The following is a 19893-nucleotide window of genomic DNA, read 5'->3' on the forward strand; positions in this document are numbered from 1 at the left end:
CTTTTTCTTGGATGTGAGCAAAGCTTCACTCATGAAAACTGAACGAGCGGACTGGGACTTTCTTTACTATAGCGCCACCAACGTCGAATGGGAGAAAGTTTTCACGAGGAACCCACCAGTCCTGAAAAGCCAACTTTTTATTCCGTGCGAGTTTTTAAATTTTGAAACTATGGGCGGGTTTATTATGTGATTTCCTCTGCAAAAAGTATCATTTTGTTGCCTAAAATGCTTTTAAAGGCGAGTTTTTCGAGATTTTCTGCTTCAATTCTCCCTATTGTTGTTCACTCAAGCGTAACGAAAGATAGCGGCGTCTAATCCTCCGTAAGCCTCGAATCTTTTTTATTGTTTAGGAGAGACTGGACAAAGGAATCCAACAAAAGAATTGGTCTCGTTTTCAGCCGAAGTACCATTCTGTGTACGTGTGTGGAAGGGGACAACAGCATGCAAAACGGCTCGTATTCGCCTCCAATTCCCGTAAGGACAGACCCGTGGGTTCCCTTTTCATTCATCCAATTTCTTTCGCGCCACACCTTTCCTCCTCTCTTTTTATTGGCTCCTTGCCATCACGTGGTCTTCTGGGACCATTAGTATTGCGTATATTCCTGTCATTTCGTCGGCGGGTTTCAGCCAAACAGTATCACACCGTCGGAGTCTCCCAATGTTCCTAACAACACGTGCATAAAATACACCTTACTATGACGCTCAGAATGTGCAAGATACATATCTTGATGCAGTTTCTTTAATATTTCTTCCAAAATTCTATATCATCGTCTAGTGTGAACAACTGGCTACTGTAAGTACTGACCTAAAAACAATATTTCCAAGGGAAACTTAATTTTTTTCCTCGGGAAAAACTGGGTGTGGCACATTGAAGTCGAATTCCTCAGTCTTACTGCCAGCCTTGTGGGGGTTGAGTTTATTTTTCATTCCTAATTGCTAGTTCACTCATATCGTCTCTTAAGCTTTTTCAAACGGTTCCCAGATAAAAAATGTTGCATCCCGACTCCACTTCAGCAGTCGTGTACAAAGTCTATGGGGAGTGAAGAGAATTTTCCAAGTATTTCCTAACAACATTGGAAAATGTTTCTCAGTCCAAAATTCATGTCGTTCCAGCATTTCTGTAATGACTAACTTTTACTGAGATAATATTTGATGAAACAACTGAAGTGGAGGCAGGATGCAACATTCCTGCCTCACTTCCAAACAATTAAAACTTGAGCAAATTAACAGGTGCGTTCTATTTTAATTTTCTTGGGTGGTGAAGGCAAATGTTTGTTCATTTGGGAAATAAAAAAGTAACGGCTTCAAATAAGAATCAAATTCAGACAATCATCCTAATAATGTGAATTACTTTTAACCTGACATAAACACTTCAGATCAAATTGATGCATTTTTTTGGCTTTAATTTCTTGAACTCAAACAGTATGATGACCACTGTCAAGTAAGAAACTTTAAAATGTTCATTTAGCTTTAAAAATATCATTTGGATAATTTATTGTGGCCAAATTTAATGGAAGGTCCATATTACAGCCCCATGTGCTTCCTGATTAGAGAAAACTATCAAATCTAAATTTAATACATAGAATTCAAAGTTAACTCATATTTCTCTATTTTTTCCCCTTCATCTACAATGAGTCCATCTTCACATTGGATCCTTTCCGTACTCCAACATCTGAGTGATCTTCAAACTACTGCTGCCTTCAGTGAGAGGGACCAATTGATGTATGACGTTGCTGAAGACATCTTGAACTCAGTCTCGTAATGAGGAGACACTGAAGACGACAGTGGACAGCCCAGCTGAAATTCCTACCTGGACAAGAGAAATAAAGCAAATTGAAGCACTTTCAAATCTGAAGACAATATTTTCAACTGAACTCTACTATTTTGATCGAATAGGAGATATGCATTCCGTAAACTTGACAAGTTTCCTTCAGCAATGCAACAGATTGACTTTTCAATGAATTCTAGAATAATTGAATTTAAAACACCTTGGCTAAATAGTTTGAAAAAAGATTGAAAATAGTTGCCCTTACAAATCCTTCCAACGGGACATGGGACTCCTGCAATGGATTCTAAGTTGTGAAATCACCGACAGGATTCAGGAGTGAACTTCAGCATGAACTCTAACTTTCAAGATTGATTTATTCCAAGATTTGCTGGTAACATTTTGTAGAATGAAACAAAAAGTTTGGTTTTGGAGTGTCTGGTGCACTCCTGGTATGTTGAATGATTCTTATACTGAGGTCCAAAAACTTGCTCCAATTTCAGATTTAAACTTGACTAGCCTTTCCATAGCAGTGACTCTATTCTCCAAGCCTTAAGTAACTCAACAGCAATTGCTAATGCATGCACAGTCCTTGTGGCATAAAACGGTTTAGACAATTTCTCAAGTATAGCTTTTTAACTTGGCATGCCAACAACTTTCTACACAAGTCCTCACGGATTTCTTTCAACTGAAATTGGAGAATTTTTCGACCTCATCTGTACTCCAACATTTACTTCCAAGTTGAGACTTTGCCAGCTGATGTTCTTTGACATTTAAGAAATGTTCCATTTTTAATCCTGTCTTGCCATGTCAAAGTTAATTTATTTTTGAGGTGCAGACAATGAAAATTATGAAAAATATTAGTCATGCTTTGAATCTCATTGCCCAAAACTGTTTCTGGAATATTTAAAAAGTAATTGGTGAATGAACTTTTCACAAATTCCTAATTCATAGCCTTATCACATTTTGTACCAACAGCTTACAAATTACTTTGATGCATAAGTAAAAAATGTAATGCGCCCAAAATTGAAAATCAAAATAATGAAAATAGCACAAAGATTGCTTGCCTCAACATCAACTGGCAACTTCTCAACTAAGTGGTCAACCAAGGATATTTGTAACCTGTTACGGAAAGTCGAGTCTATTTGTTTACAAACATGCCAAAAAAAAGAATCCAAAGCATTTTGAAATCCAAATAATTGCAGCCAAACTCTTAATGCAAATCAGGAGTCTTGAAAGGACTCGCTATTTCATCAAATGCGTGAGCAAAAAACAAGTTTGAGCGCCATCTTAAAATGAGCATTGACAAAAAGTCACCTTTTCAACAATGGAACAGCCAACAGGTAATTTCGAAGATGAATAAGGATCCAAAAAAATGATTTAATTATTCAGACTCGCTGAAGGTAACAGGTTACAAAATGTAAGGTATTGCTTCTTACCTTGCCATGTGACCTTTGACAGCCAATGAAGCTTGCGTGTGCAATTTAGTGACATGACTGGCCCAGTCCCCTATTCCTGCCAAAAAATTCACAATTTCAATTGAAATTAAGTATGAAATCCAATTCCATTCAGGCGCATGAGCTAGTAGAAAAAAGATAGCAACATCCCATGTTCAGGCATGCAGTTTAAACTGTAAACCTAGAATGTCCCCATTTTGGTTCAAAGGTCACTGATTAAGGTAGGCAATGATACCCTAAATGGCTACAGTGAATCTTGATATGTGTACTATGACCTAACCTTGGGTAATTTGTATATGATCTCCATGTACAGAGGTTGTATACAAATAACAAAGGGTGTGGCCATAGATATGCATATTCATGATGCAATGCAGCCACTTTAGGGGAGGAACCAGAAACGTGTGCATTGTAGGGAACCACAAAGGTTTCTGGAGTTGGACTTTGACAATGCAGAAACTTTTGCTGTTGCCCTTCCAAGACCATGAGTTTCTGGCTCCATCCTCTAAAGAATTATCCTTGGTTGACTACTTTCTTGAAATCCTCCTTGCATGGAGGAGACAAGGGGGGCTTTTTTGATTTGTGAGAAATAAAGACAAGGGGACACCTTATTCAAATTTTCTGTGTGAAATTTATTCTAGGGGACCCTATTTATTTTTTTCTCATTTAAAAAAAAAAAAAAAAAAGCAGCAGTGTTGTGCTAAACATACGTTGCTGGTTGGCGCCCTCTACTGTCTGAGGCATGTGGCAGTCTGTGGTCCAGGTACTGTGGTTGATATACCTATTGTTCAGCAAAATCCACTGATGTGCTACTGGCGCTCTGCACCACTGGTATCCTGCCCCACATAATTATACATGCATTTCACTTCATTAAAAAAGCAAAAATGGCCAAAACAAAGGTCAGAAAGGATTCACTGTTGCCAACCTAATCTTTGCTGAGTCTGTATGGGGTGTTTCACGGACGTCATCCCCTGTTCGGGCAACCAGGCTGCAAAATTTTGGAAGTGTTTTTGGACATGAACTTGAGTGGAAAAAAAAGTGAAAACTGACAAAGCTGTTTTAATTGGACTTTTCCACTCCATCTCCAATTGAGTCCTGGACCATCAAAATGACAACAACTTCAGCTTAGATGATGACATGTGAATCAGAGAAACACATTCTAGCATGGCTGGCTACTTTACAATTTGACTATGCTTGGGGAAAAAGAAGCTGTTCTCTGAATGTACTGAAGTGCAGTACTCGTCAATCATTTTGTTTCCACTTGTGAAGGAAGAACCACACACTGTATGAGAAATGTTTGCACAGAGGAACATGTCCAAAATTTGTCTGCACTTTTTCTTTTAAAAACGAAACCACACAAGCACAAAATCCAAATTGTAGACAGTGTAACTGACAAATAACAGAGTGTATTCAGCAGAAGAAAAAAAGCTGTGTGGTTTGATTGTTTTACAGTACCAGACCCTTAAGAGGAGATATTGCAGATGACATTGGGTTTGTTAATGGTATACTCCTAGGGAAAATGCTCTACATTTATTCCTATCATGTTTGGAGCATACTAATAAATTCAGAGCTAGAGAGCTAAATATCGATCCTCTAAATAAAGACATATTTCACTGAACTACACAAATTATTGGTTTATAATTCTTGAACTAAGATTAAACTACTTTAACCCTCCTATGATCTGGAGAAATTCCTTCACAAAATCTATTCCCTTGTGTAGAATACTGGCAAGGGAGGATTAAAAAACCCTGACGTACCAAATGTAACAAATCCCATCCAATGTGCTTCAGACTAAACCTGAAGGGTAACGGCTGTGCATGCTTTACTGGCCTTAGACTAAACCTGAAGGGTAAGGACTGTGCATACTTTACTGGCCTTAGACTAAACCCGAAGGGTAAGGACTGTGCGTACTTTACTGGCCTCAGACTAAACCTGAAGGGTAAGGGTTGTGTATACATCACTGGCCTTTGTAACACCTGTAAATATATAACTTACATTGTTAGACAGCTAAACACAATTCAACAACAAACAAGACTCCTCACCAAGGTTGAGGAAAAACTCCCCAGAAGTTGCACTTTGCCTGTGACCTCCTTAATATTAGAGACAAGACACACATCCATGTATTCTTAAAATGAAAGCAGAATAACATCTGATGACAAGTGAATGGTGTCCCTGGAAATCTGCCAAAGCACTGTGTTCAAGTATCTGCAATGTTAATGGTCACATACATCTACCTAACTTCCTCTAACAGATATGAAATGTCAATGTTGATATAAAATCTAAAAATTCCCTCCGAATGAAGGTCTAAGTGTTATCTTTAAATGCTTCCAGAGCATTGTTTGTTTAAGGTTACTTCTATTTGACCGAATATTACTAATTATAAATTTTTTACTTTGATTTTAACGTTATAATTTTTAAAAGAATACCCCTATCAATTACCTACAAACCCCAATGTAAGTTTATTGTAAATTAAAATTCTACAGGTAACCAATCATTTACTAAGCATGTTGTCTTTATCTTGTATTCCTACTTATACCGAGGGACAGATGTTGTCACTCTAGCACTGGGAACTTTAGTAGACAAAAATGAGTCATAAATCCTATCATTTGACTATCTTCAAGAAAATTAAAAACTTTTAGAAATGCCTAACTTGGAGTCAAACTAATTATCTTGTTGTCCTTATCATCAACTATTTAACTCTCAGGAAGAAGTTCATTACTATTTGAAACCTGAATTTAACCTGAAACCTGTTTTTCAGATTTCCATGAAAAAAATCCTAAGCCTCGATTGTATAGACTATCCTATCAACAGTGCTTTCTTCAAATTATGCTTGCTTGTCAAGTTTTGGCCTGCTAATAACAAGGTACTGCTTTTTTCTATTTTCCTAAAATTTAAGATGTAGTAAAACACATTTACACTTGCAAAGATTACGTTAGATGATCATTTGTTCTGACCTATCAGCACTATTTCCTACTAACGATAAACTTTGACTCTATCTACTCAGTTTCACAAAGATATTTGTGGCTGATCTGTAACTACTATAACCTTTCCTTCCTTTAACAATCCCAATGTCATCTTTGATACCACCTTCAAGGAAACATACCTCCAAACACAAATGAAACCAAAACTAAAATGATTCTGTAGAATTTGGGTAAATTTGAGCAGCCATATTAGAATGTCTTTCCTCCAAGTCTCACACCAACACCTGAGAAGAAGCCACTATCATTCATCAGGTCTAGAGCCCCCTCAGATCAGAAGTAGATGTCCTCTTTGATAAAGGTTAGGTCATCATGACCCTGCCAAAAAAGCAACCTGTTTACACAGGAACAACGAATGACGGGTACCAACTTAGGATAACAAAATGATCGAAAAAATGGTGAAAAAAGTGCAATGGTCCTCAGTCCGTTACACCAAACCATACAGGGACCCTAAAGACTTAAGTAAGCAACAGAAATCCTTTCTTTCCTATACTTGAGAGTTTGGAAGATTTTTGGGTGAAATAGCATGTCAATTATGTGAGGCAGGACACCGGTGGATTAGAGCGCCAGTGACACATACAGTCGATTTCACTAAACAATAGGTATATCAACCACAGTACCTGGGCCACAGACTGCCACACACCCCAGACAGTAGAGGGCGCCAACCAGCAACGTATGTTTAGCACAACACTGCTGCTTGTACATGCGTGTAGAATGGGATTTCATAAATACAAGTAACTCAAATAGACATTTTGGAAACATTTGGCAAGTAAGGTAATGTGAGAACCACTCCCTTGACACAAGACATTCTGAACATAGTTTCTGCAAATACACACTGTTGATGAATAAAACAAATAAATATATGTAAATTGAACAAATTTTCCATGACTCCACTAAATCATGCATGAACTGCAAAACAGTGGACAATGGTTTCCAAATTTCACATTTTAGATTCTACTGCAATTGATGTACTTAAATAATTCTTTTTGGAATTTTGAAAAGTGTTTGTCTCGTGGTCTGTGTCTCAGATTCAATTTGTGGGAGTGATTCTCATCAATACGCAATAACAAACATCCAAAGGTATGGTTCAAAACATCAAGTGCCATCAATTTGTAGCTGATCAGAGCACAAATGTCTTAGAGCTCGAATCTAACACGCAATCAGCAAATCCAAGTTGATCTGTTTGAGAGATGGATGTAATGGTTTTAACATAAATTACCTTTTAGTCAATCAGATGGCCAAATTAATTGGCAATGAGCATCTGTTGCTAAAATGTCTCCCCAAATTGTTCTCTAAATTCTGAGATTTAGAAATGCACGGCTTGCAAAAAGGAAAACTTTCATCTAAAAATGTCATAAAAGATGTAATAAATGTTACTAGAAATCTTGACTACTTTCTTGACACCTGAAATTTTGAACCACACCTTTGACTGTACCAAACACTGTAGCCATGAGATGGATCCATTGGGGATATGTTTGCAAAATCCACAGAGGAAAGCCAAAATGGAGACATCCACACATCAGGGGAAGGACAAAGGTTAGAAACATTCCCCACACCAGGGGAGGGGAAAAGTTGCAGATATCCCCACACCAGGGGAGGGGCAAAGTTGAAGATATCCCCACACCAGGGGAGAGGCAAAGTTGGAGATATCCCCACACCACGGGCGGGGGAAAGTTGGAGACATCCCCACACCAGGGGAGGGCAAAATAAGAGACACTCCCCACACCAGGGGAGGGGCAAAGTTGGAGATATCCCCCCACACACCAGGGGAGGGGCCAAGTTGAAGACATCCCCCACACCAGGGGAGGGGCAAAGTTGGAAACATCGCCAGAAAAGGGGAATAATGACGAATTTTTGAACATCTTTTTACAAGGAAAGACATCAATTGAAGTATCACAAAAGAAAAATCCAAGAATGTAAGAATATCCCAACATGAGAGATAAAGAGGCCATTCACTAAACACAGCATGGATCCATCTCATTACATACATGTAGTTTAAAAAGACGTTTACCAGGAAAACTCAATGAATAGTAACCTATGCGCAGTTTCAATCTTAAATTTTCGTCCGTAATGTACACCACTTTTGTCTCAGAATTTTGTCAACATTTAACATGAAACTTATAAACTTTGCACAACATTTTTGGGGGGGTTAGTCTCATATTTACAAAAGCGCATGCTTTTATGTCAAAATTTCGACTAGTCTGATCGACATGATTTTAACAATTTCACTGGATTCATTTGAGTTTTCCTGTTATGCTTCATGATTGTCCAAAAATGAAAAACACAACATCGTCCCATGTTTCACTAGTCCAAAAAAGGTAATGAATTTTATCCTCAAGCAAATTTGCCAAACAGTGTTAGGGCAAATACCAGCAGCAGTTAAATTGTAAGGTAAGATGATGATGTCATGCAATGGTATCACAGTGCTGTTACAACAATGGGATCAACCAATGAGCATCAAGGATTTGAGTTTGCTTGAAGATAAAATGAACCACATGATTAACATTTACACATTACAACTTAGAAATGATAGCGTAATGCAACTATCCAAGTTTTCTTACTCCTTTCTTTGTGAATTTATTTATTACAATTATTAATGGAACTTGATTTTCAATTCAACCTTTCAGAAATAGAAATGGCAATGGTAGAAATTAGGATTCTCACCAGACTAAAGAATAGCAGTTGGAATGATCCAACATTTTGGAAGAGTGCAACTCAAGATGAGCAAACTGCCTGTTCTAAGCTTGGAGTAAAACAACTTGGAAAGCTCACAAAGGCTACAAAAATATTCAAGTTTACATCACAATGACCTTTCAAAGAAAATCAGTTAAATCTGAAACGTTCTCTGTCAGAGCAAACTTTCAAAATCTTCCTGCTTTTACTTTGGTTCAGTGATGCTGGTCAAATATGTAACCATATACTTCAAAGAAGAAAAAATAAGCCAAAGATTTTTTTCAAAAAGTGTCTCCCCAATTTGAGGAAAGGTCGATGATAAACAAGGATATTTTTGACACCTAAAAACTGCAAATGTACAAATGGTTCTTGTTTTTACATTTCTGATGAAAACGGACGGCTGGACTTGAAATCTCTGGAGGCAAAGCTGTTGTCATGGTAACGATGGATGCTGCTGTTTATCACACTGTTTACCTGCAAAGATGGCAAGGAGAAAATACAGTCACAGGTGAGAAATGCATCGTTGTAAACAAATACAAAACAAAACTCTGAGTACATCTATTTCAGTTTGAAAGTCTGTGTCAAGTATTCAACCGCTATGCAATTCATTAATACACAAAGCTCTAGTCTACAGTTAAGTTCAATTACAGAGTTATAATGAAAGAGAAACAGTGAAGCTTTTCTTATTCATTTTACCCATCACATTCACCCTCACTAATTGTGGGATTTCCTTGCTCTAAATCTTCACAAAGACACCAGTATTGTGATGAGCATAATGAAGAACAATTTGAAAGTTTGGCTTCAATCCAAAGGGATGAATCAGAAAGTATCCCATGTAAAAGGAGTAACCTCCAGTCTGAATGACTTCTTCATTAAGACCCGGAAAATCTACATGTACTGGTTCACGGTTAACTCTAAGACTTTCTCTGTGTGTTAGACCCACAAATGTATACTACACTGTATGTATGTGACACAGGGTAGAGGAGACTCAGTCAAGGGAGGTTTGGCTGGAATTATTTGCTAAGATGGCATTGAGAGTCTTTAATGACACACCTTGACTTGCAATAATTCTAGCAATTGAAACTAGACACAAGAAACTAAGGAACTTGGACCAAGCTTTGTAACATGTATTTCATCTTTGAAATGAGTGATGGAAATTGGCAAAATACAAATTATTACAGTCCTGAAGCCCTGTATTTTAATAACATTTTCCTATCCATGTATGCTCAAAGGTTAGAGTCAATATTATGAAATCTACAGATTCCATATAAGGACTCACACATATAACTACTTTGAACTCACCTTGCAGGAAATGGCTGCTTGTTTTATTCCTTCAAGTTGCTCTGTCATATAGCATGGTACGATGGACTCACGTTACCAAGGGTTAAAGGTCAACCTATACAACAAAAAAGTTAAACTACTATTGAGGATATTTATTTTTATATCAGCTGAGTGAAACTCTGAAGGAATTAGTTCGACGGCCAGTTTGTGGGGGATTTACCTCAAAGAAAATCGTCAAGGAATTCAAGTCAAAGAAAATGTACAAAGTGGAACGATGGTAAAAGATTTTGTTTTGAAAAACTCATAAGTACACTTATCAAACAATCCATTGGCTATGCCATGAATAACATTCACAGGTTTGTTAACTTTATTTTTAATGAAATGATCTATTTCCATTTACATGTAGAGTGTAGAACTACCCATTCTGAAATCAACAAAGGCATGATGGAGTTAGAAGGATGTTTTTATCTGCATGTTGTGTTAGTACTTCAAGGTTTTGCCTTTGGCCTCATATGACCTCACCTCAACATGACCAGGCATCTTTGATGAATATAAAAGGTGGAAAATCCATTCAAAGGTACACATCAATAGCCTTTGAGCTTTGGTATGCAGCCTACCTGTACTAATCCACTGCATGATTGGTATAGACTTGAAGTAACTCTGATGCCTGGCTACTTGCTGGTTATCTAGCATGATTGGTTCACAAGATGACTGACTGGTTGGTAGGCTGATTGGTTGACAAGATGACTGGCTGGTTGGTAGGCTGATTGGTTGACAAGATGACTGGCTGGTTGGTAGGCTGATTGGATGACAAGGTGACTGGCTGGTTAGTAGGCTGATTGGTTGATAAGATGACTGGCTGGTTGGTAGGCTGATTGGTTGACAAGATGACTGGCTGGTTGGTAGGCTGATTGGTTGACAAGACGATTGGCTGGTTGGTGGGCTGTTTAGTAGGCTGATTGGCTCACAAGATGACTGGCTGGTTGGTGGGCTGGTTGGTAGGCTGATTGGTTCACAAGATGACTGGCTGGTTGGTAGAGGAATACATAAAGATGTTAATGGTACTTGGTTTCGTTTATATGAGACTTTCTTGTTCCGAGATTCTATTTTCGCTTTGGTGGATTATGCTCATGAATTTCTAATGTTCATTCAATGGCAGTGTCTCATCTAGCCACAGATCCCGAAGATGAGCAAAATAAAATTGCACAGCAGGGGCCAATTTCATAGCACTGCTTAATTTAAGCAAAAAATTTGTTTAAATGTGAAAAAACCTTGCTTGACAATTCAGGTTACCAGCCGAAACTTCTTGTGATGTATATTGTTTTGGAGTGTTATTTACCTGTCTTTTGGTTAGCATAACAATCACATAGAATTCGAGCTGGTAACCTTTGTTTATTTAGCAAGGTTTTTTTCGTGCTCAAGCAAATTCTGTGCTTGAGCAGCTCTACGAAACTTGCCCCAGGCAATTTTTGCTTGTTCAAAATTTCAAAGTCCCCATTTCCACACAAATCTTGTTTTACTACGATGAGTAAGTCTATACATTTCCTTCCTAAATTGATGCAGCAGAAAGATGGCCGTCAATAGCACAAAGGTGTATTAGTTTCAATCATTTTATCCTTGGCAAAGACAGGTATTTTGTAACCATGGTTGGAAGGGAACAAGCAGGCAAACCTATCCTAATCCAATTGTTAAACAAAAGGCAATTTGTAGAGTCCAAGTTACCCAGACGAGGACTACCCAAGCCCTAGCTCTACTGGGTAGAACATCAGTATTCCTCTTTTTCAAATTTTGTACTGAATCGCTCATACTAACGCTCCACGACATTACATAGGGGCCTTACATGTATAGACCTAGTATTAGTAAAGTGACAACAGTTCCCAAAAAATCCAAATAAAGACCAACAATATTTCTATCTGCCCAAAACCTGCCCTGCTCCAACAGCAGGTTTTGTGAGGTTTTGGCAGGTTTGGTACTGTACCTGAGGAACTTGTTGTTGAATTTGATGAGACTTGGGATGAAAGGCCCAGGGAGATGGTGTTGGATTCTGTGTGAGTTGGGACACACACGGGTCACTGTGTGCAGTGTCTGGCTTACTGTACCAATTGTTGGGCTATGCTTGATTTTGTCAGGTTTGGTACTGTTCAGTGCAAGTCATCCTATACTGCATAGACCCATCCATACCATATCACTCAAACTCCAACGGGCTCATTCTGTTGGATTTGATCAGGTTTGGTACAGTAACCTGCATGTACAAGTACATAGACAAGTACATGAACCTGTTGGATTTTGTGAGGTTCAGTATGCTTTCTACTGCAGGAGCCTTGGGGGTTAGGGTTTAATGCCAACATCAAACCGTTGGGGCTTCAATGATATTTCGGACTACAAAATTTGTCGATATCCTACCATTTTTGCTCGACACACGCACAGCACTTAAACTTATCGATGCCTCCTCCTACTCAAATAGTGCAATACACATGCCTATAGCCTACACGGGAGATTTTGCTGGCGTGATAACTCTATGGAGGAACTTGTTCCTGTAATGAAACACGTGACGTAGGACTAGGAGCAGCCCATATGTAGTCGGGGCACTTAAGACGTGTTGACCACGACGTTTAGTTACTGCCGACTGTACTATATCATAGGTTTGACTTCCGACGCTCGAAGCGCTGCCTTCCATGATTGTAGCCTGCTTCTTCGTTCACAACTTTTTACACGTGGGTTTCTGAAGGAAACTCTCCCCCGAAATATTGTATATAATCATCCTCATATGCCATTTAAACCTACCAACAGAACTCTCAAACTACATGTTCAAGATATGCTTCAACTCTTTGAAAAATCTTACTTTAGCAGATGGAAAGAGCATCTCTAGCGCTTCTCAGCTCACATGGTCCCGCGCCGCTTGTTGTTCAGAGAAAGAGCGCCCTCTATCAAATTACTGAAGAGCGCCCTCCACTGATGTCTACGTGTCGAGCGAGGAGCGTCCTCAGTCTGGATAATTATATATAGCTGTGAGAGATACCAGCAGAGCCGATGACTCTGACTAAACTCGTCAACTCAAGTGTCCGGTATCACCATAGAGCTAACTATTTATATATAGTTCGAGGGGTATGTCCAAATGACCAAAACAGTTTCATAAAATAGCCGAAACATTCCGAACTCGTCCCGTCCGCATTCGGATAGCATCGTTGATGAATATCTTTTCTGGTTGCTTGTCGCCTACATGCCGCAACATAATGTTGCTCCGTTTCTTAGCATATTTTCCCTGGGCTTCTTGCATGTTTACGTACATCTAAACATAGGAACACTGAGAGCCAACGATTTTAAGAATGAATCTATCTCCTAATAGACCACTCAAATAATAGATTTATATTATAGTACGGCACAATATTAACCATCAGACTTTATCAAAGTTCAGTGGGGACTTTACTTCCATTTGCATCAAAAGTCCTCCTGAGCCACGATCGCAGCTTTCATTCAAGTCTGGTTATCTGGTAGACCCACACCTTTCACAAAAATCACTAGTTTTGACCACTCTGGCACTATTTCTCATTTTTATTTTCACAAAACACGTTAGGAAAGGGCCTTATCTTACTTTGAAATAATTTGGGTAGTGATTTTTTTACAAAAAGTTAAAAATAAGACGTAAATTTCATGACTTGAAGCAGCTAACTCGCCTGGGGCGAATTCTCATGGCCCTCATTACGTATGCAAATAATCCTAAATATGGGACATGCGCAGTTAATAATTTCCATCTGAAACAAACGTGAATAGTGTGTAATCTTAATTAGATACGAGGATCGATCGATCCCAAGTGATACTCTCTTCACTCTGACGGGACCTACAGGTTATTAAACAAACAGTACGTGTTACCAGGTTTGCATACGAAGGGTGGTCCTTGTTCCCAGGTTTCCAGTTGCCGTCTGCTCCGCTGACGAGCAGCAAACACGACAGAGCAATGATTTCAAACATGGTATCGATTATAAGACTTAAAGGTTTTCATGGTGAAAGAAACTAGATCTATAGTAAAGATTGCGGTAACACCATGTATTTATCTCTTCTTTGAGTATGTGTGGTTCTTCTCAGAACCACACATACTCAAAGAAGAGATAAATACATGGTGTTACCGCAATCTTTACTATAGATGGTATCGATTCTTGAAAATCGAGCACAAGACAGAAGTCGTCTTCGTGGTCTCACGGAGCAAGCCGAAAGTACCTCTATGCCAGCATACATGTTCGTCGTGAATAAACAAGCCATTTCTGCCGAGATAAATATTCATGAATAATGCAACGATCGGGGGAGGTTTAAATTTTATTGCCGGGTCGCCTGCGTTGCAGCTGGATGCAGACAGCCGGCATCTGCTGCATTTTCCACCGCATGGATGCAGTACAAATTTTCCAATCAGTTTGGAGTTAAAAGCATACAAGAGATATAAAGCGTACAGGGAGATTACTAGACGCCAGTAATTAATATCTGCTGATCCATGCCGTATGGATCAAGTTTACAAAGCATTCAATAGAGTACAAAATACAGAAGTCGCGAATGTAGGCTAAATTCTTCCCGTGGATGAACATCTTAGCACAAGGACAATGTGGTGAACAGTCTCCAAGGTCAATAGATAATGGTTATAAAATGTGCCCCGTCCCCGTGAAAAGAAACTTTCCTAGTGATCCCAACTCCCCAGTTAAATCATTTCCTTACAAATTAGCGCCCTGCCGATCTTCCCAAGATCCATTACAGGAACAAATTTACACGTTTAAAAGTGTCCCGTGGAAGTAATACGACTCGTAATGAAACACATGGAACGAATCCACATTCGGTTGCGTACGACGAGGCATTCAAAGGGTAAATTCACGAAGGTAATATTTATGGCCGTGATGCGACAGACGGGAATGAGCCATAGCTGAATGCATCACTTTTGTCTTTGTGGTGGATTGGGGCGTCAAAATGCATTGCTACTGAACGCTCTTCGTATTGAATACAAACATTAATTTAATCAGCTCTGTTCTGGTTGAAAAGTACAGTGACGTACGAATTACAATTCAGGCTAGGCGCTCCATTGTTTTTTTTTTCTGAACAAAAAAAATCCCACATGATTACGGAAAAAACGACGGGATTATTAAAATGAATTTTGCTTGGCTACAATAGTGTGATTCGTCCACAGCCCCAAATCCTGAGTATGAGCGCAAAATTATTAAAAATCAAACTCAATCAGGCTTCTTGGATTAAAAATCTAGTCATTCACTACCCATGTTTGAGAAATGCTTGTAGGATTCAAATTAGCTTTAAAGTCAAATAAATATAAGACATTCAATTAATTAAATTATGTACTTCAGAAATTAATTTTTTTCCTCAAAGTTTCCAATTTGGCTTCAAAGGAGCTGCATGATTACAGGCAAATATATAACCTTTATTCATATTTTTTATTCATATGTTTATTTCTGAATAATTTTGATTAATTAATTATTTCTGAATAATTTGATAATAGGACGGAGATATTGGTAATTGCAATCCCTTGATTGGATTTCTTTACAGTTGACATTTTTGTGATAAATAACAATTAATTAAGGTCAATGCACTGTGTTCTTTCGCAGTAAGATATGTCAGTACACTTTTACTCAGAGAACAAAACTAGCGGGTATTACATTATGAACTTATAATTTTTTTCAATACAGGACGGATGCAACAGTATTGTGCAGGTTAAAAAACAAATTATTTTGCAATTTTTTTCCAATCGATATGCTTCATGTCTACAGAGCTTTGACAGAAGTACTTTTATACGAATACATGAAGACATTGAAACTATCAGAATTGTTTGGTATTCCTTGGGGCTCAGATCTGTGCCCCATTGCAGCAAGTGGTTGTGGCTATTGTTGTCTGGTATCCTGAAGGCTGTGCACATGACCTCAGAATATATCAAACCAGTGCAGAGTAGGTGCCAGCCTAACTATCCAGCACAAAGAAGCCTCTTATTACTAACATCAAACGTTTTGTTGTCAAATTTGAGTTTTTTGTACCAGATAATTTCAAAGCTAGGCTAAACTCTGCAAAAAAAAAGATCTCAAATTAAAAATCTGGGCAAGTGATCTGTGTTCATTTTACAAAAGAATATAAGAGGTTCATACACAGCATCAGAAAAGAGGTACTAAGCCTATTAATTCTCAACCTGCTCACCATCGGCAAAAGTACTGAGTATGACTCATAAATTTCCTCTGAAAGGAATGCAGAGTTATTGAATTTTAATGATGACAGAAAAAGCTATCTCCATTTTCTTCCAGAAATCTGGTACACAATTTGATTACGCTACAATTTAAGTACACAATTTGAATACGCTACAATTTAAGTACTAAGTCACTACAAAAGTTCCACACAGAGTAAAAAATGTGGCTATAGAAAACACATTCACGGCAATGACATACAAAAATAGAGAAGTCTTTGTCGAAGTACAAAAATGGTGTCAGTCCACGATTTCCAATCACCTCAAGATTTCAAGGGTTCGTATATTTTTGCATCTTGTATGGCACAGAGTTCAAGACCAGGCACAGAAGTCTAAATTGGCAGCGTGAAACGATGGTGACATTTTTAGTCACACATTTACAGTGCATCTGAAGAATCTACATCTCAATGAAGACACAGCGGGGGGAGGCATATGGGTCTGTGGTCGTTGGTGGATGTTGATCAAATCCAAAATGCTTCACTTGGAAGTCTGATGACCATGTTACATACACTTGGCCTGTTTGGTAGGGATCAAAGATGTGTATCGGCGATTTGTATTCTTCTCATCTCGTAATGATCTTGCGTAGTGTCTCCTGTCGCATCCATGTCCTCAAGTTGGGAGTCATCCTGCAAAGTACTGCTCACTCGCGAAGAGGGCCGGCTGCGCGATTCCCCTCCCTCCCGCACGTAAGCCCCGCCCGTTTTGAGGGCGAAGATGAGGTCGTCAAAGTCCTGGGAGTCGGTGTCGTCATCGTGGTGGGGGTGGTGGGTGGGGAGCGGAGCCGGGTCCTGGAAGGGGCCGGGGGCATACAGGTTGTTGGTGACGGAGCCCGGCCGGCCTCCGCCACCGCGGCTGGCTATCGAGCCCGGCCGACTGTGCTGGGATGGGTTGGCCTTGCTATGCTGGCTGTGTTGGCTCTGATGACTATGGTGGCTCTGCCGACCGATAGACTGGGCATCCCACTCCAACTACAAAGACACCACAGCAGTTTCTCTTTAGCCAAAATTCCCCCAAACACTCAGTGACCCAACAGGTCACAGACCACACATCTGAAGCCTACATGCATCTAATCTATTGAGCCGCCATAACCATACACCGAGATGATTTCATATTTCACAATGTTATTTTTCTGTGACATATCATTCAACAAAACTACTGTTTTCAATATTTCACTCTCTAAGCACTTGAGTCCACACGCTGAGGACATTAGTCAATATTCTGAAAGCATTAAACCACATACTGAGGACTTCTGTCCATTACTCACGTCCTGGCTTCCAATGAGGGTCATCCCGGGGGGCTGCTCAGCTTTGGTCAGCAGGATCCTGGACCCCTTCTCCGAGCCTGCTGCCATCAGGCCGTTGGCTGCATACTGGCTGTTGTCAAGGAGCATGACCGAGTTGTCATAGCCAGACGGGTTGAGGGAGTAGTTGCCCTTCCGGGGACGGCAGATCTGGTTGCGGAGGACAGTGTACACCACAAAGGCATACAAACCCTGGCAGGGATCAATCAAATTGGAAAAAAATAATTAGAACAACTAATGCCAAATTTATTTGCACTTCGAGGATGCCATCAGAAATGCTTATAAAAGTGGATTTTTTGTTTGATTTCGACACAGCACAAATTCATAGTGGGTGCAATGTATCTCTTGCTGGTGGGCATTAGAAATCTTCTTGCATAACAAATGATACAAAAATCAAATGTATTGTAAATGCTAGTTAAAAGCAGGCTCAAATATGTTGTTGGAAGCTGAAGTTTTCACTTTCTTCTGAATGACGTGGGGAGGGTGGTCGTTTTTCATTTCTGAAGTTACCTGGACAATGTTGAAGATGACAAAGATAATAAGCATCCAGAGCTGACTGTAAGCCATGTGAAGGCCGCCGAAGAGACAGACCAGGCAGATGATCGCCCAGAACACCAGAAGTAACTGAACCTCTGTAGGACAGAACAGCAACGGTGGAAAACAATGACTTCCCTGGAAATCTTAGCTTGGTGTTTAAACTGAATGTGAGCACATCAAAGATTTGATAGTTCACTCATCGTTTGGGGTTTACCTTTAATGACCCATCGGATATTTCATAAACCGTTTGTATTTTGACCTCGCGACTAATATGCATCTTTCTGCTTAACACAAATAGCTATTTATAGACCTGCCTCATAACCATTCAAAACCTATGAGATGTGGATATTCAAGAAATGTGGCCAAAACTAATGTTGTGACAAGTATTGTGGGGATAAACCAATTTGTAGAGTCTTAGTAGACGGACTAACCGGTGGTGTTGTAACTGCCCATGTAGATGTCATCGTATCGCTTCCATTGCGGCTTGACTTGGTAAGCATGGATGAAGAAGGTTGCCACACCAAAGAGACACAGGATAGCTGGACCAACGACGCTGGCTAAGGCTGCGTAGCCGTTAGGCATAAAACAACTGAGGAACCAAACCAAACAAAACAGAGGACCTGTGGTGAAGATTTTGATCAACTTCCATGAAATTTGTTCCAAAACTGTTCCGATATGAATCTCGGTGACAGGAAGTTGGGAGAACCGTGGTCACCCAGCACTTATGTCCAACTAAGTTGTCCCGCTCAAGGTTGGCTATTTCCACATTTATTCAAGTCTTTGATCAAGAGGGGCCACTGAAAGCTGGTAGAGTAATGATACTGCATTTTAGAGGTCTCTGGTTCAAATCCTGTTCCACTCATCTCCTTTTTCAAACATAGTACTGAATTTCATCCAATCCTTGTTTATTCTTACAGTCTTGTGTCATTTAGGTTATTTGAGGGAAACGACAACACTCTGCAAGTTTTCAACGTTCAACCTCTTTCCCAGACCATAGCTATCTTAAAGAGATTACGTGACACAGTGCACTTACTAAAACCTGTCAATGAACATTTCAACACTTGTTCAATAAAAAAGGTGTACACGAGGCCGCAAGATATGCACTCACATGTCTCCATTGAGGTGCACATCTCCATACGTGACACCAAGGAATGGCCAGTTCAATGCGGCATATGCTATCACCACGTAGATGACAATAGCCACAACAGGCAAACCTGAGGAGCAAACCAACACAGCATCAGTTAGCATCATCTACATGGAAAATGTATAAAATATTCCAAGGGCAGACCCTCACTGGAGGCATTTCTAAGTGCAGAAAGCCAAACTTTGAATCTCCTGAACTCATAAAGATATCAATCCAAAGTTCAAATTAAAATTCAAGATGGTTGAGATAAAATTGTGGAAAGTTCTTTTACACAGTACACAGCATGAACCATCGAAATCATATCAACAAATCTGGACTCACAATGTTCTTGTATCAACTGAAGCCAAAGGAGGTCATCTTGCCGTGCCAAATACAAAGGTAGTTGTTGGCTTGCGTGCCATTGTAACTTTTGTTGCCTTGAACGATTTGTTCAAAAATGGTGAGCAAGCCATTGTATTAGCTCTGTATTTGGCATGGTAATATGGCCACCGGTGGCTTCAATAACCAATGAAAGCAGCGTAAAAGCACTGCGAGTCTAGAATTT

The 19893-nt window shown here is 39.4% G+C and overlaps 1 protein-coding gene and 2 long non-coding RNA genes across 4 annotated transcripts in view; 1 reads left to right on the forward strand and 2 right to left on the reverse strand.

The window, feature by feature from the left end:
* The first annotated feature begins 371 nt into the window (after positions 1-371).
* Positions 372-3830, forward strand: LOC147799232 (uncharacterized). Its single transcript, XR_015425485.1, has 2 exons — positions 372-793; positions 1636-3830. It is a non-coding gene; the product is annotated as an uncharacterized LOC147799232 (long non-coding RNA).
* Positions 609-13133, reverse strand: LOC147799233 (uncharacterized). Of its 2 annotated transcripts, none has more exons than XR_015425462.1 (6): positions 12994-13133; positions 10769-11178; positions 10173-10266; positions 9250-9344; positions 3205-3280; positions 609-1806 (listed from the first exon to the last, which is right to left on the reverse strand). It is a non-coding gene; the product is annotated as an uncharacterized LOC147799233 (long non-coding RNA). The 2 variants fall into 2 exon arrangements; XR_015425461.1 differs by having other exon boundaries at positions 609-1810.
* Positions 13134-15123: 1990 nt separating this feature from the next.
* Positions 15124-19893, reverse strand: part of adgrv1 (adhesion G protein-coupled receptor V1) — a 69874-nt gene continuing 65104 nt past the window's right edge. Inside the window, exons 95-99 of the mRNA XM_022254557.2 lie at positions 19314-19419; positions 18637-18794; positions 18179-18300; positions 17633-17860; positions 15124-17336 (exon numbers count right to left, since the gene is read on the reverse strand). Of these exons, the coding sequence (XP_022110249.2) occupies positions 16899-17336; positions 17633-17860; positions 18179-18300; positions 18637-18794; positions 19314-19419 (1052 nt within the window). The 3' untranslated portion in view covers positions 15124-16898. The remainder of the gene's footprint in view (positions 17337-17632; positions 17861-18178; positions 18301-18636; positions 18795-19313; positions 19420-19893) is intronic.

This window comes from Acanthaster planci, linkage group LG05, assembly GCF_054643075.1.
Source record: "Acanthaster planci isolate LZ-2023a linkage group LG05, COTS_SCS, whole genome shotgun sequence".
In the NCBI taxonomy this organism is placed as follows: domain Eukaryota; kingdom Metazoa; phylum Echinodermata; class Asteroidea; order Valvatida; family Acanthasteridae; genus Acanthaster; species Acanthaster planci.